General features: G+C 46.7%; 1 protein-coding gene across 2 annotated transcripts in view; it reads right to left on the bottom strand.

The window, feature by feature from the left end:
- The window catches only part of LOC137554635 (basement membrane proteoglycan-like), a 67,837-nt gene that overhangs the window by 24,855 nt on the left and 17,557 nt on the right, over positions 1 to 25,425 (bottom strand). For both annotated transcript variants that reach the window (XM_068271512.1, XM_068271511.1), the window contains exons 3-4: positions 23,124 to 23,393; positions 18,299 to 18,577 (exon numbers count right to left, since the gene is read on the bottom strand). In XM_068271512.1, coding sequence (XP_068127613.1) covers positions 18,299 to 18,577; positions 23,124 to 23,393 — 549 coding nt within the window. The remainder of the gene's footprint in view (positions 1 to 18,298; positions 18,578 to 23,123; positions 23,394 to 25,425) is intronic.

Raw genomic sequence — 25,425 nt, forward strand, 5'->3', positions numbered from 1 at the left:
AAAAGTTTTGCGCTAGCAAAGTCTAGTGCACTTCGCATAGAGCTTAATGACGCTGCTTTGCGTGCGGGACTTTGCGCACGATCTAAACGTATCTAAACTTATCATGCCTAAACTTATGATGCCTAAACTTATCACGCCTAAACTGGCTTTTCACCAGCGTTGTGCAATGGTTATCACGCCTAAAGTCTCTAACTGGGTTAGCACCGCTCTGTGAATCGAGCCCTTTGAATGCTAAATAGAAGGCCTATAGTGTAATTAGTGTACTGCTTCACACTGACACACCAAACACACTGTGTAATGCACAGCTGTTTGTGTAGTGATGGCCGTGCTGGACTACTGCGCACCATGGCGAAATTGCTCTTCCTCACTCAGTGATGTCAGGTTAGGTCATGTCTGACTGCCTTATCAACTTTCCATGGTTCTTTCTCTACCATTGTTAAAGCTTACATCTATATATTTTTACATTACATTTTCTGCTTGCGGTTCAGTACCTGCAATGAGAATCTATTATGGAGGGCAAGTCTGCCATTGTGACCACAGGTAATGGCCGGGGAATCCTGGTTCTATTCCGGTCCGGAGTTGGAGCCTAAGAAACGGCTACCACCACACACATCCAAGGAAGGCAGAAGGCATGGCATGCACGTCCCAAGGTAGTGACCAAAAATAACAATACAGGACTTGGAGGAGGACTTTCGAGGCCCTGCTGTGTATGTGAAATGAATTAACTTTAAATCCTTAAACAAAAAACTGTTATGGAGGGCAAGTCTGATGGTGCCTTCGCTGCGATTCACCAGGTTGGTCTCCCCCTCAAGGAGGCGGGAATCTTTTATGGAGGGCAAGTCTTCCATTGTGAGTGATGACAGGTAATGGCCGGGGAATCCTGGTTCTATTCCGGTCTGGAGTTGGAGCCTAAGAAATGGCTACCACCACACACATCCAAGGAAGGCAGAAGGCATGGCATGCACGTCCCGAGGTAGTGACCAAAAATAACAATACAGAACTCGGAGGAGGTCTTTTGAGGCCCTGCTGTGTATGTGAAATGAATTAACTTTAAATCCTTTAACGAGAATCTGTTATGGCGGACAATGATGACACCACTTGCCTTTCACGAGAATCTGTTCTGGAGGGCAAGTCTGCCATTGTGACCAGTGGGTAATGGCCGGGGAATCGGGGTTCGATTCCGGTCCGAAGTGGGGGCCTGAGACCCATGCTGTGTAAGTAATGTACCTGCCCTGACTGTGCTTTGCAGACCAGGCATCTGTGCTCAGATGGACCCTTGACCCAGCGGAAGACAAACCAATTCAAAAGCCTTTGCCAAGAATGTGTTATGGAGGGCAAGTCTGCCATTCATTCAACTGTGTGAAACTTTTCATGGTACTTTCTCAGTACCATGGTGACTGACCAGGGGTAATGGCCAGGGAATACTGGTTCGATTCCGGTCTGGAGTAGGAGCCTAAGAAACTGCCACCACCACACATCCAAGGAAGGCAGCAGGCACTCTGTGGGCAAAGGATCAGGAACGGCTACCACCACACATCCAAGGAAGGAAGCAGGCATGGCATGCACGTCCCAAGGTAGTGACCAAAAATAACAATACAGGAGGAGGATTTTCGGGGCCCTGCTGTATTTTAAATGAATTAACGTTAAATCCTTTACCGAGAATCTGTTATGGCGGACAATGATGACACCACTTGCTACAACAGCTAGGTATATGCAGTGATGAGGTGGGTTCACTCAACAAAAAAGCTAGGTATATGCAGTTATGAGGTGGGTTCACTGAACACAAAAGGTAGGTAAGTATATGCAGTGATGAGGTGGGTTCACTGAACACAACAGCTAGGTATATGCTGTGATGAGGTGGGTTCACTGAACACAACAGCTACATATATGCAGTGATGAGGTGCGTTCACTGAACACAAAAGGTATATAAGTATATGCAGTGATGAGGTGGGTTCACTGAGCACAACAGCTAGGTATATGCAGTGATGAGGTGGGTTCACTCAACAAAACAGCTAGGTATATGCAGTGATGAGGTGGATTCACTGAACACAAAAGGTAGGTAAGTATAGGCAGTGATGAGGTGGGTTCACTGAACACAACAGCTAGGTATATGCTGTGATGAGGTGGGTTCACTGAACATAACAGCTAGGTATATGCTGTGATGAGGTGGGTTCACTTAACACATAAGCTAGGTAAATGCAGTGATGAGGTTGGTTCACTCAACAAAACAGCTAGGTAAATGCAGTGATGAGGTGGGTTCACTGAACACAACAGCTAGGTATAGGCTGTGATGAGGTGGGCTCACTTAACACAAAAGCTAGGTATATGCAGTGATGAGGTGGGTTCCCTCAACAAAACAGCTAGGTATATGCAGTGATGAGGTGGGTTCACTGAACACAACAGCTAGGTATATGCTGTGATGAGGTGGGTTCACTTAACACAAAAGCTAGGTACATGCAGTGATGAGGTGGGTTCACTCAACTAAACAGCTAGGTATATGCAGTGATGAGGTGGGTTCACTGAACACAAAAGGTAGGTAAGTATATGCAGTGATGAGGTGGGTTCACTGAACACAACAGCTAGATATATGCTGTGATGAGGTGGGTTCACTGAACACAACAGCTAGGTATATGCTGTGATGAGGTGGGTTCACTGAACACAAAAGGTAGGTAAGTATATGCAATGATGAGGTGGGTTCACTGAACACAACAGCTAGGTATATGCTGTGATGAGGGGGGTTCACTGAACACAACAGCTAGGTATATGATGTGATGAGGTGGGTTCACTTAACACAAAAGGTAGGTAAGTATATGCTGTGATGAGGTGGGTTCACTTAACACAAAAGGTAGGTAAGTATATGCAGTGATGCGGTGGGTTCACTGAACACAACAGCTAGGTATATGCTGTGATGAGGTGGGTTCACTTAACACATAAGCTAGGTAAATGCAGTGATGAGGTGGGTTCACTCAACAAAACAGCTAGGTAAATGCAGTGATGAGGTGGGTTCACTGAACACAACAGCTAGGTATATGCTGTGATGAGGTGGGTTCACTTAACACAAAAGCTAGGTATATGCAGTGATGAGGTGGGTTCACTCAACAAAACAGCTAGGTATATGCAGTGATGAGGTGGGTTCACTTAACACAAAAGGTAGTTAAGTATATGCAGTGATGCGGTGGGTTCACTGAACACAACAGCTAGGTATATGCTGTGATGAGGTGGGTTCACTTAACACAAAAGGTAGGTAAGTATATGCAGTGATGAGGTGGGTTCACTGAACACAACAGCTAGGTATATGCTGTGATGAGGTGGGTTCACTGAACACAACAGCTAGGTATATACTGTGATGAGGTGGGCTCACTTAACACAAAAGCTAGGTATATGCAGTGATGAGGTGGGTTCCCTCAACAAAACAGCTAGGTATATGCAGTGATGAGGTGGGTTCACTGAACACAACAGCTAGGTATATGCTGTGATGAGGTGGGTTCACTTAACACAAAAGCTAGGTATATGCAGTGATGAGGTGGGTTCACTCAACAAAACAGCTAAGTATATGCAGTGATGAGGTGGGTTCACTGAACACAACAGCTAGGTATATGCTGTGATGAGGTGGGTTCACTGAACACAACAGCTAGGTATATGCTGTGATGAGGTGGGTTCACTTAACACAAAACCTAGGTATATGCTGTGATGAGGTGGGTTCACTGAACACAACAGCTAGGCATATGATGTGATGAGGTGGGTTCACTTAACACAACAGGTAGGTAAGTATATGCTGTAATGAGGTGGGTTCACTTAACACAAAAGGTAGTTAAGTATATGCAGTGATGCGGTGGGTTCACTGAACACAACAGCTAGGTATATGCTGTGATGAGGTGGGTTCACTTAACACATAAGCTAGGTAAATGCAGTGATGAGGTGGGTTCACTCAACAAATCAGCTAGGTAAATGCAGTGATGAGGTGGATTCACTGAACACAACAGCTAGGTATATGCTGTGATGAGGTGTGTTCACTTAACACAAAAGCTAGGTATATGCAGTGATGAGGTGGGTTCACTCAACAAAACAGCTAGGTATATGCAGTGATGAGGTGGGTTCACTGAACACAACAGCTAGGTATATGCTGTGATGAGGTGGGTTCACTTAACACAAAAGCAGCAAGGTAATGATCACGAAGGGGAATTGGCACATGTACATGTCAACAAAACAGCTAGGTATATGCAGTGATGAGGTGGGTTCACTGAACACAAAAGGTAGGTAAGTATATGCAGTGATGAGGTGGGTTCACTGAACACAACAGCTAGGTATATGCTGTGATGAGGTGGGTTCACTTAACACAAAAGGTAGGTAAGTATATGCAGTGATGAGGTGGGTTCACTGAACACAACAGCTAGGTATATGCTGTGATGAGGTGGGTTCACTGAACACAACAGCTAGGTATATGCTGTGATGAGGTGGGTTCACTGAACACAACAGCTAGGTATATGATGTGATGAGGTGGGTTTACTTAGTACAAAAGGTAGGTAAGTATATGCAGTGATGAGGTTGGTTCACTCAACAAAACAGCTAGGTAAATGCAGTGATGAGGTGGGTTCACTGAACACAACAGCTAGGTATATACTGTGATGAGGTGGGCTCACTTAACACAAAAGCTAGGTATATGCAGTGATGAGGTGGGTTCCCTCAACAAAACAGCTAGGTATATGCAGTGATGAGGTGGGTTCACTGAACACAACAGCTAGGTATATGCTGTGATGAGGTGGGTTCACTTAACACAAAAGCTAGGTATATGCAGTGATGAGGTGGGTTCACTCAACAAAACAGCTAAGTATATGCAGTGATGAGGTGGGTTCACTGAACACAACAGCTAGGTATATGCTGTGATGAGGTGGGTTCACTTAACACAAAACCTAGGTATATGCTGTGATGAGGTGGGTTCACTGAACACAACAGCTAGGCATATGATGTGATGAGGTGGGTTCACTTAACACAACAGGTAGGTAAGTATATGCTCAGTGTTCTCCCCAGAATTTTTCTCCAGCCGGGTGGCATGAAAAAGTAGCTGGGTGGAGTAAAATGGGCGTGGCTATGACATAAGGCGGATAATGGGCGTGATCCATCCACCTCGGTACTCATCCCTGCTGATTGCCCGGATTTCTCCATCCTCCTCTGCCAGCCAGTGGTGTGCATGCCAACCACTGTGGGGTGGGTCCACGGCGAGGCAAATTCATTTACATGCAGGGTAATGCTGCAAATAACCCCTAATGGAAACTAGCCTTCATGCAGAATAAAAATTTTGAATCATCGATAACAAAATTCATTACCCAATAGCTGATTAATCAGATGCCTCCAGATTCAAGAAACAAGTAGTCACATGAATCCAGGTAAAAGAATCAAGTATTCCTTTGCATCAAGATAAAATAGCCAATTTCTTATTAAATAGCTAGGTGCCTCAAGATAAAATTAGTAGCCAACTGTCTCTATATACAAAAATTAAACAGCCATATTGTGTAAGCCACTGGCTAGTGCGATTTGTCACAGAGATCTGGCTGGTGCTGGGGATCAATTGGCAGCCAGTAACGCTAATTTACTAGTTGGAGGTGTGTGTGGTTAATGCATTCTTTAAAGTGTACCTGAGACTAATCAAAGTGCTGTATTTATACTTACCTGGGGTTTCCTCTAGCCCCCTGTGGACCATGGGCTCACTGTCCTTATATAGGCATTACAGCACAACTGGGCCACGGAAGGAAGAGACTAGGCCAGCCAGCGGAGGACCAGAGCGGCCCAGAAGGATGGCGTTGGAGCCCACGGACCACAGGTGGCTGGAAGAATCCTCAGGTAAGTATAAATGCAGCACTACGATTAGTCTCAGATTCTGCATGTTGTTCCCCCACCTGCACTGGTTGAAGACCAGATGGCTAGTTTATTGATATAATACGCCATGCTTTTCTGAGAATAGTAAAGCTTCAAGCAGGAAGTCATTTAGCAAATAATAGAGGCGTTCTTAAGGTGTCCATCCATCTAGTGATTTGGATAATTTTATGTAATTAAATTAAAACTGGTGTCACAACAAGCCTGCCCAATCAATGAATCAACAGATTCTGAGCCAAAACCAATATCACAATTGAGCAAGCTGTAAAATTTCAGACCAATGTTGTCGATCAGGTGCGTGAAGGAAAAGGCGTGTAACATCACACATACACCAGCCATGTGCAACATGAATTCGGAACCAGGAGCAGCTGCAGGGGAGCAGATTAACATTTGGATGGGACAGCAATGGAGAGGATGAGGCAGTGTCATAAGGTTGTTCAGTAATCAGTCTGCAGTGTATGGGCAGCCAATAGATCTCTCTCTGATCAGAGAGGGATCTGTATCTTGGTCGATCTGCCCATACAGCATAAAGTGGCAGTGCAGCAGTTAATGAAAATAATATAGTAAATGATGAAACAGTGCAACAGTAAAATACAGTCATACAAGATAAAAAAAAACAAATATAAATCACTGAGCATCCAAACGGCTGAACAGCGGAGAAAGTGCTATGTACAAATAAAGCAATACCAGCCAGAGTGAGGAATGCAGAAAGCATTGTATAAACAAAGTGAGAACGGTGTGCCGTTACCTGCATCAGGCACAGTGAATGAGAAGCAGAAACTCAATGGAATGTGTGCTTTAAAGAGGAGGGGTGTGTGTGTGTGTGTGTGTGTGTGTGTGTGTGTGTGTGTGTGTGTGTGTGTATATATATGTGTGTGTGTGTATATATGTGGGGGGGGGGGAGTACAGAGAAGACTGTCTTACCAAAAGATTAATGACACCAGACCTCCACGTGCAACATGAGCAGAGCCATGGGCGCGGGACGGGGGGCAGAGACAGATGACGTCACAGCCACTACAGAGGATGAGTGACCCGTTAGGCAGACTGCAGAATACAGCTATGCTGCAAACAGGCTGCGTGCTTGGCTGAACAGAACCTCATGCTATCTAAACAGAGAGCGTGGCTGGGTGAGATATACTGCACTCCTGTAAATACACGTCTGGCAGATACCTCGGTTCTTGTTTGAACGGAACAGAGGCTTCTTTGCGCCGGACCAATCCTCACTGGTTATTAACCGAGACAACACCGAATCCCACCAGCATCATGACTTACCGCCAGAACTACGACAAGGAGAGCAAGGCTGGAGTCAACCACATTGTGAACACGCTCCTCCATCGCTCAGGTTCGCCATATAGCAGCGCTAGGACCCTCCCTGGTGACACCACACCACGTGACTGAAGTGCGGGTCGGGTCGGCGAGGTTTCCTATTGGCCGGTGGGTGGTGCAGACGCGCATTAATTTGTGGAAGACGCTGACTCATCCCGCCCAGTACACTGTGAGCTTGAAAAGTGTCCCCTGCTCATGGCTTTGCGGCGGCCATTTTCTTAAGGATCGCCGCTCAGAGAAAGTGTTAATACTCAGAAAAAAGGCGGTGGTGGGGTTTCAAAACAGGCGGGCGGTGGCTCAAAACAGCCGGGCGGCCCGCCCACTTAATAAGTCCTGGGGAGAACACTGATGCTGTAATGAGGTGGGTTCACTTAACACAAAAGGTAGTCAAGTATATGCAGTGATGCGGTGGGTTCACTGAACACAACAGCTAGGTATATGCTGTGATGAGGTGGGTTCACTTAACACATAAGCTAGGTAAATGCAGTGATGAGGTGGGTTCACTCAACAAATCAGCTAGGTAAATGCAGTGATGAGGTGGATTCACTGAACACAACAGCTAGGTATATGCTGTGATGAGGTGTGTTCACTTAACACAAAAGCTAGGTATATGCAGTGATGAGGTGGGTTCACTCAACAAAACAGCTAGGTATATGCAGTGATGAGGTGGGTTCACTGAACACAACAGCTAGGTATATGCTGTGATGAGGTGGGTTCACTTAACACAAAAGCTAGGTATATGCATTGATGAGGTGGATTCACTCAACAAAACAGCTAGGTATATGCAGTGATGAGGTGGGTTCACTGAACACAACAGCTAGGTATATGCTGTTATGAGGGGGGTTCGCTTAACACAACAGCTAGGTATATGCTGTTATGAGGGGGGTTCGCTTAACACAAAAGCTAGGTATATGCAGTGATGAGGTGGGTTCACTCAACAAAACAGCTAGGTATATGCAGTGATGAGGTGGGTTCACTGAACACAAAAGCTAGGTATATGCAGTGATGAAGTGGGTTCACTCAGCACAACCTCTAGGTATATGCAGTGATGTGGTGGGTTCACTAAACACAACAGCTAGGTATATGCAGTAATGGGTATTACAATGTGCAGCTGCCTATAACACACACAGGTAGTCGCTGAATGAGCTGGGCCTGGCAGTGGCACACACACAGTATGAATTACAAAAGCTGTCTATGCAACACAAGTGTCAGTGGGACAGCACACACACAGTATGAATTACAAAAGCTGTCTATGAAACACACACAAAAAATAGATCACAAGAACAAGATGAGCTCTCAAAAGAGCTGTTGTGGGGTGCTATTTTAGCAATAAGAATCAGCCAGGAGCAAGTTAACAAGACAAGAGCCTAACTAATCTTTCCCTAGGAGAAACAGTCTGCAGCAGCTTGCCCTTCTCTCACTATAGCAGGCACACGAGTGAGTGTAATGGCCGGCGCTCCCTGTCTTATATAAGGGGGAGAGTGGCTCCAGGAGTGAGTGTAGCCTGATTGGCTACAATGTGCCTGCTGACTGTGATGTAGAGGGTCACAGTTGACCCTAATGGCGCACTATGGGGCGATCCGAACTTCCGGGAAAGTTTGCGATCGCATGCGAATGCGAACCACCCAAAGTTCGCCTGGAGCCGTTCGCCGGCGAACCGTTCGGGCCATCTCTATATGTCAACAAAAACATGTTAACAAGATAGACTCAAAGTAGATTTTGGACACCATTGGTATAATAGAAGAACTACTGGGCCTGGGCAGTACAGTCATGATGACGTCAGCAGTGTAGCAGTGGAGCACAGAGAAAGCTGACCTGGCTTCTGCAGTGTAGAAGACTGGGAGCCACTGGAGCTGCGGCGAGGGCACAGGACGGCTGCCAAGGGCTGGTGGAAGCCCCATGTAAGTGGATTTTTGTTTTGTTTTTTGCCTGGATGTATCCTTTAAAGCACGTCTGAAGGCATATTTAAAATAAAAAACAGATACTCACATAAGGAGAGGGAAGGCTCTGGCTCAGTGGCATAGCTAGAGATCATGGGGCCCCATAGCAAAACTTTCATGGGGCCCTCATATGAAGGCACTCTTCAGCAATGCCATCTGCCCCTACCCTATGAATATGAGTTAATTGGGCAATTTACCTTCTCATGCAATCAACACTGCACATAGTTCATGTGCACTCAGGCAAAGTCAGAGGGTGGAGAAACACAAGAAAGTTAATGGTGAATTCATAAACTACCTCTTGGGCCCCCAATGCTCCAGGGCCCCATAGCAGCTGCTATGGTTGCTATGGTTATTGCTTTGCACCTGCTCTGTCTCCTACAGAGCATTCCCATTCTTCTGCCAGTCTTCCCAATACCCCGCAGGCTCCTCCGTCTGAATCTCCTGCCGCGGGAGACTTAAGCAGTAGAGATGACCCGAACCTCTGATTTTCGGTTCGCGAACTTCCGCAAAAAAGTTCGGTTCGCGTGAACTTCCGCAAACCGCAATAGACTTCAATGGGGAGGCGAACTTGGAAAACTAGAAAAAAAATTGTGCTGGCCACAAAAGTGATGGAAAAGATGTTTCAAGGGGTCTAACATCTGAGTTTTTGCATGGATGAGTGGGATAGACGCCAAAAGTCCCGGGGAAAAATCTGGATTTGACGCAAAGCAGCGTTTTAAGGGCAGAAATCACATTGAATGCTAAATTGCAGGCCTAAAGTGCTTTAAAACATCTTGCATGTGTATACATCAATCAGGGAGTGTAATTAGAGTACTGCTTCACATTGACACACCAAACTCACTATGTAACACACTGCAAACAGCTGTTTGTGTTGTCACGGCGGTGCTGGACTGGTGCGCACCATGGCGAGAGTGCAGGCGATAGCGGTTTTCAAGCCCATATGGTCGCCAGGCTGAGGTGATTGTCCAGCTGATCGAATTTGGTCTGTCCACAATGAAGCAACAACCTTATTATCTTGGGTGTGCCCCCCCAAGACACTCATATAACCGACGGTCATAGCTTCATTGTGATACGCAGACCCCTTCACCGCAGCAAGGTAATGATCACGAAGGGGAATTGGCACATGTACATGCCTTTTGTTTTGTTGTTGCATCCGCAGTGCAGCCAGAAAAATTAGGCTGGTATGTACACGCACCAGAAAAATTAGTATAGCGACCGTTGCTAGCAGCGGCCTTAAAATTTAAGGAATCCGCCTGGACCCTGTTGGTGATGGCAGAGAAGGCAGTCAAGCGGCCTGCAGGCAGAGATGCTGTGTGGGGAGCGACTTAGTCTTGGGGCAGGCAGTCACACGGAGTGCAGGCAGAGATGCTGTGTGTGGGGACTGACTTAGTCTTCGGGCAGGCCTGACCATGCTTTGCAGACCACATGGTCAGATGGTCCCTTGACCCAATGCTGAGTGCCAGAGATGACACCACTTGCCTTTCAACATCACGGTACAGATTGGGTATCGCCTTTTTTGAGAAATAATGGCATATCTTCCACTGCGGTGCGTGGATTTGCTTTTGTGTGCTGCTTTCCCTCAGGTGGTCATCCCATTGCAGTTTGTGCTTTGTAATCATGTGCCTTCGTAATGTTGTTGTCCCTACGCGGGTCTTGGTCTTTCCCCGGCTCAATTTTTAGTGGCAGAGAGTACAGATGGCATTGCTCTCATCTGAGGCAGACACACAAAAAAATGTCCACACTGCTGAGCCCTGGGGTGATGGCACTTTGGTGGTGGCGGCCGACTGAGTGTTAAGTGGGGTGCCAGAATCAGAGCAGGAGGCGGAAGATATGTCACGCTTCCATGTGGAAGCTGAGAAAGATGAGGTGTTCTGTGTTAAATAGTCAACTACGTCCTGACAATATTGGGGGTTGATGGCACGTGCCTTCTTCTGACCACTGTACTTTGGTTGCAGGCCGCACAAAAACACAACAGCGCGACCTCGAACAGACCTGCCAGGTGGCCTGCCTTTGCCTTTTGTTTTGTCCATATTGGGGGGGATAAAGTGAAAGGTATGCACTGACTTGACTAATACAATGTGCAGTCAGTCACACAGGTGCAGTTAACAGGTATGCACGGAGTGGTATATCACACTGCGTGTGCTCATGTAGGTAGGTGGTGTCACAGACCGCGAGCCGGTCTGCGGGTGGGGTAAATCGATCAGCGTCAGAAATCCTCTTACACGGTCATTTGTTCATCACGAAGGGTAACCCGCATTCGCAATTTGATGAACTGACTCGCGAAGGGAGCGTTCTGATACCAACCGAATCACTCCACACACATATACAATTCAAAGATCTGCCACCAAGCGAGTTACACAGCCCGCTACTGTAATTTTACTAGGACTTCGAGAACACTTTAGTAACCCCTAGCAGTATGCAAGAATCTGGGCCAGATCGTTATGTCTGGGCCGGGTTCTCGCATACGGGTTATAAATGTATACTTCTATTAAACACAGGGTAGCGAGTTCAGGAGAATAGGTACGATTGTGTATGTTCAGCAACAGGTCATAACCGCTAAACGATTTTTAAACGTTTAATAACACAAATGCATTACATACAGTTATATACACCTATTAACATATAAAACACAGAGCTTAAAAATAAAAGGGATAAAACAGAAAGTTCTTACTTAGTTAGCTGAGCAGTCCCTTTGAAGCATGAAGAAAATAGTCCAGTTTAAACGTAGGCATTCAGCTTAAAAGTCCTTTGTACACAACATGCGCCCGGTTCTTCCGTGAGCACATGTCTGGACTTCCCTAGTCGATGTAAATTGAAGAACTGGGTGGAGTTCCTTGCAAACGCTTTTTACTGACCAGAGTTTTGGGGCGGTCACTACCTGGAAAGTAGGTGTGTTTGAGGCAGGGTTACCTTCTGGCAGTCAGGGTGCCACCCACAGACTTGGAGCAAGGAATGTACCAATTATTAATAATTTGTGTAATTCCGCCCCAGATGGGTGCAACGCAAATCCGAGACCATATTCATAAGCAGCATGCGACTCTGTATTAAATGAGACTATACACGTCTAGTCTAATGAATTTGCTCTACGCATGCCGGATAAAGGGGTCTCTCTATTGATTCCTGATAGCCAGAAAATTATAAATCATGTGAGTGATAGAACTGATTTCTGGGTATCAGGAAATGTGTTTATTGTCTTTCTGTGCCAAACCCATCTTGAATTATTAATAAAGTAAAGGTTCTCATTGTGTGAAGCTATGAGCTTGGAGGGAAATGTGAGTCTCAACCAGTTTGAGCTGGTTTGGTGGAACATGAGCTATGTGACCAAATGTCTGCTGTCCAGGTGGTCTGGCCACGTGTGAATTCTTTCCTGACCTGAACAGGATGTGGGGGGAAGGTTACTGTTCTCAGTAAGAGAGAGGGAAATTGACATCTATTGTGCATTTACCCAAGACTGACAGGGACTGCGCACGACTATTGCGAAAATCGTTGGCGTTTACGCGCACGACTTTCGCAATATCCGTCACATCTCTCCCCTACCAGACGGACGCACAGAGTGGGTCTGCATGACCCGCTCTACGCGGCGCTTAGCTACTGAACGGGTTCTCGACTTCTTATCTGACTGCCCGTTAGACAACTCACCAGAAGCGTAAGGCCTCATGGTCCGGTGTGTCCCAGTGTCCGCTTTGCGGATGGTGCGAGGCACACCAACAGGCTTACCTCTAAAGGCCTGGCTGGGTTTGCATAGCGCTTCCTGTAAGGGAGAGAGTCGTTGGCTGACATCCGGGTCACTTCCTGACTCTCGGGTGTCAGCCTGCGAATCTGGAAGCAGCGTAGCATACCCCTGCTCTAACTGACTACACCTTGGCACAACATTTTGGTCAGCACAACCTAGGTGAACATTAGAGCAGAATTTTAAAAACGAATTTGCCTTCACCTGGGTGGCGAGGCTTGCCCCTTCTCCAGGAAGGATAGAGGGTGGACCTGTGGGCAGTTTTGCACTGGGTTGCTTCTGCAAGGGGAAGACATGCAAGGGTGAGACAGGGAAGGAACGGCCTGTCTCCACCAGCTGTTTGTTAACAGCAGACAATGGTGGAGCACTCTGGCTGTCATAGCAGGAGGGGAGGTCTAGGCCCCCAGCTGCCTGCTCTGACACCTGGCCTGCTTCCACTGCCCTGGACGGATATGACCCAGGCAAAACAAGACTGTTACCTCTTAGATTAGAGACTGTCACATTTAAACATACATCATTTTTAGCACTGTGAGATTCAGCATGAAAGCTATTAGCAACATCTGGTACAACATTAACATCACAGTTACGTTCATTTTTCACATGTACACAGGTATCTGGAACAACAGTGACAGGTTTAGAGTCAGACAAACCGTGATTAGACAGCTGTCCATTAGAAACCGGTACCGCTTCCTTCCCTCCTTCCCTAGGAGGGCTAGGTACCATTACCCTGGCTGCCTCCCTCTGTCCCACCCCAAGCTTGTACAGTACCTGAGTGGGTCCAGACTGGCAATCCGGGGTGTTGATCACAGGTTCATAAAAGGATCGTAGGGTGCCAAGATCGGTGCCCAACAGCACAGGCACTGGGATGTCATCTGTCACCCCCACAACTTTTGACTGGCGGCCCCTTCCCCAATCGAGAACAACACGAGCTTTGGCGATGCGTGCGTGTGTGCCACCAACTCCCAAAAGTGTGACACGCTCATTAGGCAGGAAATTCTCCCTGGCTACAAGATGAGAGCGAACCAAGGTAAGCTCTGCGCCTGTGTCGCGGAAACCAACAGCGATCTGGTCGTTAACTTCCACGACTTGATGATTTCCGGAAAGTCGAGGATTTGCTGCTCCCATGACGAGGTAGGCGTGTGCAGTAGAGGATGCGCTAGCCACTTCTGCGCTAGGCTCTGGAGATGGCGTCCTCACCTCGGGGCAGGCAGACTTGAGGTGTCCTCGCTGTCCACAGTGGTAACACTTCGGAACATATGTGGCATCAGGCGGATGAGTAGCAGGTGCAGCATCCGGCCTCTGTGGCTGTGGGACCCGATTCCCACGGTTAGCAGGGGGAGGAGAGCTGGGTTGCATAGGTCTCCCCCCTCTCCAGCTCTGGGCTGGAGGTTTGCGGCTGTCCGGCACACGGGTGGCCACAAAAGTGTCTGCAAGTTCTGCGGCAGCTTTGGCGGATTCAGGCTTCCGCTCCAAGACAAACTGCCGGACATCTGGAGTGCAGCAGTTCAGCAACTGCTCCTGCACGATGAGGTCCTCCAGACCTTGGTGAGAGTCTTTTTTGAGGCCCCGTGACCACTGCCTGAACACAGTCAGCAGGCGACTCTCCAGGTCGGTGTAAGAGTCGGTGGGGCCTTTCTGCAGGGAGCGAAACTTTTTGCGATAGACCTCTGGGGTCAACTGGTATTTGGCGATAATTGCAGCTTTTATCGCCTCATAGTCATTGTCTTTCTCAGCGGGTAAGTCCACAAACGCCTCAAGCGCTTTGTCCCGCAAGTTGGGTGTTAGATATCTCGCCCACTGCTCCTGGGGCAGATGATGCTGACGACAAGTCTTTTCAAAGGAGTGTAAATAAGTGTCCGGGTCGGTTCCCTTCTCCATTTCTGGGAATTTAAACTTTGGAGTCCCAAACGGGCCTGCTGTGGGCCGGGGTTCGGGAGCACTTTGTGAGGGATTTTGGCCTTGCCCTCGCAGTTTGGCCATGTCAAGGTCGTGTCGGCGGGCGGATTCTCTCTCTGCCGCCTCTTTCTCAGCAAGCCACCGGCGCTCTGCACGGTCCGCTTCCCGTTCCGCCTGGCGTTCTGCGCGGTCAGCATTCTCTCTGACAATCTGCATGTACAGCTCAGGATTTGTCTCCAACAGCCTTTGTAATCCAGGTTGCATTCCAGCATCAGGAACACAGAAAGGGTTTGCATGAACGGGCTCCTGCCGGCCACCATGCTCCTCAGCAGTTACAGCGACCGGTTCAGACGCGGTCCCGTTTTCCTCTGGGTCTGGAAGTGGGTTGCTTTGCTCCAACCGCTCACTTTCCTCTGCCCCAGTTACAGCACCGTCTGAACCAGGAGTGTGCTCTCCCAGCATCTGCTCCGGCTGGGTATTCAGTCGCAACAAGTCCTCAATCAATTGCGCTTTCTTTTTTCTATAAGTCACAATGCCTTTTTCTTCACACAAGTTCACTAGGTCTGCCACTGCCATTTTCTTGTATCTTGCTGCAGCCATTTTTGCCAAATAAAAGATAGGATAGGAAAAGAGATTGGGGGGGAACTCTGTGCTACACGTTTAGTCTATATAAATGGTAATGCACCGGTTATCAACCACAGATTTTTGATCTGTTCTGGCAGGTTAATCAAATAACGTTGCCGTTGATGTTCTGAACATACACAAATCCCAAAAAGCTGCCAAACAAATGTCACAGACCGCGAGCCGGTCTGCGGGTGGGGTAAATCGATCAGCGTCAGAAATCCTCTTACACGGTCATTTGTTCATCACGAAGGGTAACCCGCATTCGCAATTTGATGAACTGACTCGCGAAGGGAGCGTTCTGATACCAACCGAATCACTCCACACACATATACAATTCAAAGATCTGCCACCAAGCGAGTTACACAGCCCGCTACTGTAATTTTACTAGGACTTCGAGAACACTTTAGTAACCCCTAGCAGTATGCAAGAATCTGGGCCAGATCGTTATGTCTGGGCCGGGTTCTCGCATACGGGTTATAAATGTATACTTCTATTAAACACAGGGTAGCGAGTTCAGGAGAATAGGTACGATTGTGTATGTTCAGCAACAGGTCATAACCGCTAAACGATTTTTAAACGTTTAATAACACAAATGCATTACATACAGTTATATACACCTATTAACATATAAAACACAGAGCTTAAAAATAAAAGGGATAAAACAGAAAGTTCTTACTTAGTTAGCTGAGCAGTCCCTTTGAAGCATGAAGAAAATAGTCCAGTTTAAACGTAGGCATTCAGCTTAAAAGTCCTTTGTACACAACATGCGCCGGTTCTTCTGTGAGCACATGTCTGGACTTCCCTAGTCGATGTAAATTGAAGAACTGGGTGGAGTTCCTTGCAAACGCTTTTTACTGACCAGAGTTTTGGGGCGGTCACTACCTGGAAAGTAGGTGTGTTTGAGGCAGGGTTACCTTCTGGCAGTCAGGGTGCCACCCACAGACTTGGAGCAAGGAATGTACCAATTATTAATAATTTGTGTAATTCCGCCCCAGATGGGTGCAACGCAAATCCGAGACCATATTCATAAGCAGCATGCGACTCTGTATTAAATGAGACTATACACGTCTAGTCTAATGAATTTGCTCTACGCATGCCGGATAAAGGGGTCTCTCTATTGATTCCTGATAGCCAGAAAATTATAAATCATGTGAGTGATAGAACTGATTTCTGGGTATCAGGAAATGTGTTTATTGTCTTTCTGTGCCAAACCCATCTTGAATTATTAATAAAGTAAAGGTTCTCATTGTGTGAAGCTATGAGCTTGGAGGGAAATGTGAGTCTCAACCAGTTTGAGCTGGTTTGGTGGAACATGAGCTATGTGACCAAATGTCTGCTGTCCAGGTGGTCTGGCCACGTGTGAATTCTTTCCTGACCTGAACAGGATGTGGGGGGAAGGTTACTGTTCTCAGTAAGAGAGAGGGAAATTGACATCTATTGTGCATTTACCCAAGACTGACAGGGACTGCGCACGACTATTGCGAAAATCGTTGGCGTTTACGCGCACGACTTTCGCAATATCCGTCACAGGTGGGTGCACTGTGAACAACAGGTAGTAGGTATATGCAGTACTGGGTATTACAATGTGCACCTGTCACACCTACAGGTAGTCACTGAATGTGCTGGGCCTGGCAGTGACACACAAACAGTATGGATTATCAAGGCTGTCTATTCAACACAAGTGTCAGTGGGACACACAGAAAAAAAAATCACAAGAAGAAGATTAGCTCTCAAAAGAGCTGTTGTGGGGTGCTATTTTAGCAATAAGAATCAGCAAGGAGCAAGCTAACAAGCCTAACTAATCTTTCCCTATGAGAGAGTTTGCAGCAGCTGTCCCTTCTCTATTTACTGCAGGCACACGAGTGAGTATAATGGCCAGCAGGGTCTGCCTTTTATAACGGGGGGAGTGGCTCCAGGAGGGAGTGTAGCCTGATAGGTACAATGTGCCTGCTGACTGTGATGTAGAGGGTCAAAGTTGACCCTAATGGTGCACTATGGGGGCTAACCGAACTACGGAAGATCGCCGGGAACCGTTCGCCGGCGATACGTTCGGGCCATCTCTATTAAGCAGTCTTCAGAAGCACTCGGCTCCCGAAGTCCGGTGGCTCTGTACTGCTTAATCACCAGTGTGTGAGAGAGGGCGCTTGTGCATGCGTTGTACGGAGCAGCTCATTTTCGGAACGGAAGCCCAAGTGCTTCCGAAGACTGCCGAAGCCTACACAACACGGAAGAGAGCAGTCCATGAATGAACATTGTGGACTGCTAATGGGGGGGCCTGTGGGGGAACGGGGAGACCGGGAGGAGAACGGGAAGGCTCTGTAGGACCCAGAGCCTTCCCTCTCCTTAGTTGAGTATCTGTTTTTTATTTTAAAATTCATTTAAGACTCCCTTTAAAGCCCTAGTTCACCCCAGGTATCTGCCTTATTTGATTATGCCTAAAAACAGCCCTACATGCCAGACACATTTCCATTGGAGGATTCAGTCACATGACCCAGAGATTGCACCGGCAAACTTGGAGCTGGTACCAGATTAGATTGTTTCCTTAAGTTACTACAGAGCAGATCCTCCCTGTACTGCTGAAAGATTAACTCCGTGTGGCCAGCACCACAGTTCAGCTGACTCTTATCATTGTGAGATAGTATTGAAGAAGCTATAGTACTTGTGGGTGATAATGAAGGAAGTGTGGACAGTTTTGGGCCTGTAGCAGACTCAATACTGGCAGGGTTCAGATACACCTTGATTCCTCAATATTAATCCGTAGACAAATAAAGAGGTTTTGGTGTTTGGAATTTTATTACCACATGCCTTTCTAATGGTGTAAAGGGACTCACTGACAGAGCTCAATCTCATTTTATAAAGAAGATCATACACAGCTTTGTGTAGAATTTGCCATTTTCTTAATTTATCTTACCTATGACAAGGATGTCCACTTCTCCACTGGGATTAGATTGAACCATTCGTCCTTGCAGATTAACAGTGTATCCACAGGAGTATTTTCCACTGTTTTGTTGAATGTTTATAAGGTTTAAAATGCCAGAGTTATTATTAAATATTTGCCTTCCATCTTGATAAATGGCGACTGCAGTTGTAGGCTGTCCAGTTGGAATACGACATGTTAGTATTGCTGATTGATCTTTTATGAAGACTTTTCTCTGGGGATTTACAATCAGCGATGCTACAAGAGGTGGATCTGTTGAAGAAGAAAATAATAATGATGGAAGATCTGTGAAAGGAAACTTTAAATAAGGTAATGAACTAATAGCTTAGTTGCAGAGTAAAATTATTAATGGGTACAGTGATAAATGGCACCGGTTAAATAATGGCGCCGCTAAAGTGTTTTAAAACGATAAATATTGTTTTGACATAAAACGATAAATATTGTTTTATGTCAAAACGATATTTATAGTTTTATGTCAATGTGGCTTCCTAAAGCCTTTAAAGGTGTATGTGTGTGCATGCGTGCGTGCGTGTGTGTGTGTGTGTGTGTAAAATTTGGTTTGTGCTGCTCACCTCTTGGTAATTTATTTATAACTTTCCCCTGTGAGCCTGCATAACCACGCCCACCTCTAGCACAGTTAAGTATATATATAAGTGCATTGCACATGTTCAGAGAGTTCGTTTGGTAGCTAGTGAAGGGTGAGGTGTTTTTAATTTCTTTTTTTTTTTCCCATTTAGTTGACTCTTGGGTTTTTGGATTAGTTCCCACTAGACTGCTTATAAAAACTGGCATTTTGCATGGTAGAGTAGGACTCACCAGATTGGGGACACTTTGGCGCAGTTGGTGAGCTTAAGCGGGTTAAAGCGTAACTAAGAGCCCCTGTCACTGTTTTCCTGTTGTGTGCTGTAGCCCCTCTGTATATATATATGTGTGTGTCTGTGTGTGTGTGTGTGTGTGTGTGTGTGTATATATGTGTGTGTGTGTATATATGTGTGTGTGTGTACGTGTATATGTGTACAGTGTGTGTGTGCGTGTGTGTATGTGTATATATGTATATATACACACATACATATATATATATATATATATATACACTTCATTGCATTCCAGCGGTTCTGGAGGTGTGTTTATCTTACAGGGACAACAAAGGATGATTTGCACACTAAGCAGTGATGCATCATGGGGAGACATATGCTAACGCCAACCTGAATTATCACAAATAACCTCTGTTTTTAGTAGGCAAACTTTTGTTTTACTATAAAGCATAAGTGGTAAGGTAGCGCCAACAGTAGGATCACTACATATATGGGATATGACTATTTAAAGGGAACCTGAAGCAAGAGGAATATGGAGGCTGTCATATTTAATTCCTTTTAGGCAATAGCTGCCTGGTTATCCTGCTAATCCTCTGCCTGTAATACTTTTAGCCATAGACCTCCCACCAAGCATGCAGCAGATCAGGTGTTTCTGAATTTCTGTCAAATCTGACAACATTAGCCACATGCTTTTCTCAGGTTTATAATTCAGACACTAATGCAACCAAAGAGTTCAGCAGGACCGCCAGGCATCTAGTGTTGTTTAAAAGTAAATAAATATGGCAGCCTCCATATACTTCTCGCTTCAGGTTCCCTTTAAAGGGAATCTTAAGTGAGAGGGATATGGAGGGTGCCATATTTATTTCCTTTTAAACAATACCAGTCACTTGTCAGTCCTGCTGATCTCTTTGGCTGCAGTAGTGGCTGAATCACACACCTGAAACAAGCATGCAGCTAATCCAGTCTGTCTTCAGTCAGAGCAACTGATCTGCATGCTTGTTGAGAGGATCAGCAGGAGAGTCAGGCAAAATTCCATATCCTTCTCAGTTTAGGTTCCCTTTAAGGGATATGGAGTGCTCTGTGTAGTATCTTCAAAATCCGCCTGGATTGCTCCCACGCCGCTGTCCTCTGCTGGCGCAGCTACGAGAACTGGGTCCCTGCACTTCCATCAGTCGGAGCCAGTCTAGTGTAAGAGAAGTGCGCAGTTTGTGGATCTCGTAGAGGGCGCACTTCTCCTTCCTAGGCTGGCTAACATGACGGCAGTGATGGGACCTGGTTCTCGTAGCTGCGGGCAGCGGAGGACGGCAGTGTGGGAGCGATCCAGGCGTAGGGGCGGACTGAAAACTCATGGGGCCCCGAGCAATAGGAGATTATGGGGCCCCCATACCAGTGTTTCCCACCTTTCACGTTATTTTTTAACAGACTAAGATATAATAATTTAATGACAACAGATATTTTACACTGATAAAAACCCCGCAGTGTGCCGAAAAATGGGTGTGGCCACGCAACAGAATGTGGGCGTGGTCATGGGTGGGGCAAAATATACATGACCTTAGTAGTGGTGTAAAAGGTCTGCCGGGGAAGTTTGAACTCTGCCATAGTGTTTCCCCCCAAAATACATGTAATCTGACAGCATTTCACCAAAAATCCATGCAATTTGGCAGAGGTTTCTCCAAAATACAGATAATATGGCAGTCGTTCCCCCCGAAAATAGACGTAATCTGGCAGCAGTGGTTCCCCCAAATACACATAATTTGGCAGCGGCTCCACAAAATATGCGTAATCTGGCAGTGGATCACCGAAAATACACCGTAATCTGGCAGCAGTGGTTCCCCCAAAATACACATAATCTGGAAGCAGCAGTTCCCCCGTTATACACAATCTGGCAGCGGTTCCCCAAAAATACACATTATCTGGCAGCTGTTTCCCAAAATACACTTAATCTGGCAGCAGCAGTTCCCCCCAAATAGGTGCCCCCAGTAGAGGTAACCAGGTCTATAGGTTTTCCCAGTGCAGGTATCCAGGTCTATAGGTGTCCCCAGTATAAGTAGCCAGGTCTATAGGTGTCCCCAGAATAGGTAGCCAGGATTATAGGTGTCCCCAGAATAGGTAGCCAGGTCTATGGGTGCCCCCAGTATAGGTAGCCAGGTCTACATGTGTCTCAATAATAGATAGCCAGGCCTATAGGTGTCCCCAGTACAGATAGCCAGGTCTATAGGTGTCTTCTGTATAGATAGCCAGGTCTACAGGTGTCCCCAGTATATGTAGCCAGGTGTATAGGTGTTCCCAGTATAGCCAGGTCTATGGGTTTCCCCAGTATATGTAGCCAGGTGGATAGGTGTCCCCAATATATGTAGCCAGGTCTATAGGTGTCCCCAGTATATGTAGCCAGGTGGATAGGTGTCCCCAATATATGTAGCAAGGTCTATAGGTGTCCCCAGTATATGTAGCCAGGTGTATAGGTGTCCCCAGTATATGTAGCCAGGTGTATAGGTCTCCCCAGTATATGTAGCCAGGTGGATAGGTGTCCCCAATATATGTAGCCAGGTCTATAGGTGTCCCCAGTATATGTAGCCAGGTCTATAGGTGTCCCCAGTATATGTAGCCAGGTGGATAGGTGTTCCCAGTATATGTAGCCAGGTGCACAGGTGTTCCCAGTATATGTAGCCAGGTGTATATGTGTCCCCAGCATATGTAGCCAGGTCTATAGGTGTCCCCAGTACATGTAGCCAGGTGTATAGGTGTCCCCAGTATATGTAGCCAGGTGTATAGGTCTCCCCAGTATATGTAGCCAGGTGGATAGGTGTCCCCAATATATGTAGCCAGGTCTATAGGTATCCCCAGTATATGTAGCCAGGTCTATAGGTGTCCCCAGTATATGTAGCCAGGTAAATAGGTCTCCCCAGTATATGTAGCCAGGTGGATAGGTGTCCCCAATATATGTAGCCAGGTCTCTAGGTGTCCCCAGTATATGTAGCCAGGTGGATAAGTGTCCCCAATATATGTAGCCAGGTCAATAGGTGTCCCCAGTATATGTAGCCAGGTCTATAGGTGTTTCCAGTATATGCAGCCAGGTTTGTAGTTGTAGGTGTCCCCAGGAGGGGAGGCAGCCAGTGAAAGGGAGCTGTGGGAAGAGCGATGGAGAAGGGGGAAAGTCTCCCCCCCCTTCCCTCACCTTGGGGCCCCCCTTCCTGGCTCTCCACACCGGAATATTGAAGTGTCGGCGCAGCGGCTGACAGCGGACGGAGACTTACCGCAGTACAGCCAACGGAGGGAGCTTTGATCTGTGCGCTGCTAGTCTGGTCTTGAGTAGACCAGACTAGCGGCACACAGATCAAAGCTCCCTTTCACTGGCTGCCTCCCCTCCTGCTCAGGGTTCTCTGACGACTGACAGGCCGAGCCCAAGAGCGAGCGAGAGACGAGTGAGACTGGAGCCGGAGTTGTGTGAGTCTCGCAGCAGCAGCCAGGCATTCACTCTCTCAGTCCCCCCACTGCCCCCAGCCAGTTCAGCGCAGGCATCGGGCGGGGCGGGGGGGTTGGATCCCGGGGTCTGGGCTGGGGACTGGGCTGGGCCCCTGCCTGCCTGCCTCTCTGATGGGGCCTGTTATCCGACTATATCATTATGTATTTATATAGCACTGGAATATACTCCAGCACTTCACCACGCCCCTCTTTTGTTGGCCATGCCCTATTTTGTTGGCCACACCCTTTTTGGCCACTCCCCAAAAATGTTTTGGCAATACTTAGCCCCCCTGCAAAATTGTACAGCACCTGCATAGCACCCCCCCCCCCCCCAAAAAAAAATCCTGGTGCCGCCACTGTCAATAATAATACAAAAATAAACAAAAATACATGCCTCTGTAAATCTGCATTTCAGTTTTCATTTTTTGTTCTGTATCACAGAATTTTTTACAAATTTGTGCAGTCTACCTATTTTGTATGGATAATTAGATGGAGTAAATGAAAAGATTACTGTAACTCACCAAGAATTTGTAGCATTATTTTGCCAACCTCCAGGAACCGCTTTTCACTTTCTCTGTAGAAGGTACAGAAATATTCTCCAGAGTCGCTTTTTGAAAGAGCAGGAAAACTCAACACATTTGATGATTGATTAGCACGAATTTGTGCTCCATCTTTGTAGAAACTGTAGAGTAAAATTGTAGCTGGATTGTGGATCACACATCTCATTGTCAAACCTTCTCCAGCCAGGTACACGGGCTGCTCTGGCACAAACCTAATGCTGTCCTGTGCATCTAAAAGTCAAGAAAATAGTAAATGTCAATTTTGGTCATTCTGATACCATAGGAGTACATATGTGACAACCGTGTTAAAGTGTACCTGAGGCCATGGAAAAAAAATTATAGTATACGTATATATTATAAAAATTATACATACTTGGGGCTTCATTTCTACAGCCCCTTCAGGCTCATCGGCCTCTCGCCATCCTCTCAGACCACCTGGACCCTCCACTAAGTGGCCCAGTAAATCCGCCAGTCGAGTCCAATCAGCACAGTCACAATCTGGCTGTCGCCAAGAGTGCAGAGACAGAACGCTCTAGGACGGGAGTGCAATTGGGCATGTACACGTGCAGTTCCCCCTGAGTTCCCAAGCGGAGGTATGCAGGGCCGGATTTGTACTTTCCAGCGCCCTAGGCCGGCTGTCACCAACCGCGCCCCCCCCCCCCTTCCCCAATCTGTCCAATTCAGGCTAGTTTGAATGGGCCCTCCTCTGTTTTGCTGCTTTGCCCTGTTCAACAAAGAAGCAGTGCATGCTCTGTCCACTCCATGTAATTTTGCGCTCCTGTCTGCATGCACAGCAGGCGATAGTGTTCTGGGCTTGCATACTTCAGAAATGATGCTCATATATGAGCAGCACTTGTCAAGTACTCATACCCATAACACTCCCTTGGCTCCTGTGCACATGCATACAGGAGTGCAAAATCACAAGGAGCCCCAGTGGACAGCGCTGCTTCTTTGTCCTCTGTGCTACTTGCTGCCATCAGAGCCACAAATAGGGGACAGTGCAGCGCAATGGAGAGAAGCCCATCCAAAACAGAGAACAGGTAAGTAGAAGGATCCGACACTACACACACTGGCATAGATGTAGTGCAATGCTAGGTACACATGATGCAATTTTCTGACAGATTTACTGTCAGGTCGATTATTTCCATCATGTTTGATCTGATTTCAATTTTTCGATCAATTTGCTGTTCACTTCTATGAAAAATCATTCAGAAAATTGATTGGAAAGCAGATCGGACATGTTGGAAATAGTCGATCTGACAGTAAATCTGTCAGAAAATTACATTGTGTGTACCCAGCATAAGCTCAGGTGTACTTTACACAGTGACAATCTAGCACTTAAGACAGATCTTAAAATCAGTCAGCAGGAAGTTTTGTAACAGAATAACACTTTTTATTGGCTAACCAAATGAATAACAGTGAGCCTTTGGCTAAGCCGTCTATATACAAGATGTTAGGCAGTAGGCACACAGCTATATATACAGTCAGCAGTAGATGCATTGATTGTTTTGTAAATATAAATAAATGTAACATAATTGTCATTCTGTTTCAAAACATCCTGCTTTCACTGATGGCCAACACAGTACTTTGCTGGCAAAAAAAAAAAGCCAGGAAAGAGTTAAACTAGCACAAAGAATGTTGTTGGCATTCTCTAGGAGAAAAAAAAGCCATAAAATTAACAGATCTGAGGTCTTTAACAGCCTGACCTACTAGTAATAAACTAATATCAGTCAGGGAGGGGGAGAGCTGCTAATTCCTGCCTGTGAATGCTCGCTGCATGAAAAAAACGAATTGGAACTCAAGAGTTCTGCTACTTGAGCCCATATATTTTTCTTCTCACAGCAGATTGTTTGTCCTCTCTCATCATACAGGTGACAGCACTGCTGACTGCCATAACACACACTTTGCACAAGTGAGAGAGATGCAGGGATCTCTGGAATTCAGGCAGACCAGAGCAAAGCAGGAGAGGTGATTTACTTTGACATGTGACCTCTTATCTCTCCAAGTCCTGCGCCCTGCTGATTTTTATCGCCCTAGGCCGTGGCCTCTGTGACCTTCCCAGAACTCCGGCCCTGGAGATATGTACACACACACACACACACACACACACACACACACACACACACACACACACACACACACACACACACACACACACACACACACACACACACACACACACACACACACACACACACACACACACACACACACACACACACACACACACACACACACACACACACACACACACACTTTTTTC

This window comes from Hyperolius riggenbachi, chromosome 1, assembly GCF_040937935.1.
Source record: "Hyperolius riggenbachi isolate aHypRig1 chromosome 1, aHypRig1.pri, whole genome shotgun sequence".
Classification (NCBI taxonomy): domain Eukaryota; kingdom Metazoa; phylum Chordata; class Amphibia; order Anura; family Hyperoliidae; genus Hyperolius; species Hyperolius riggenbachi.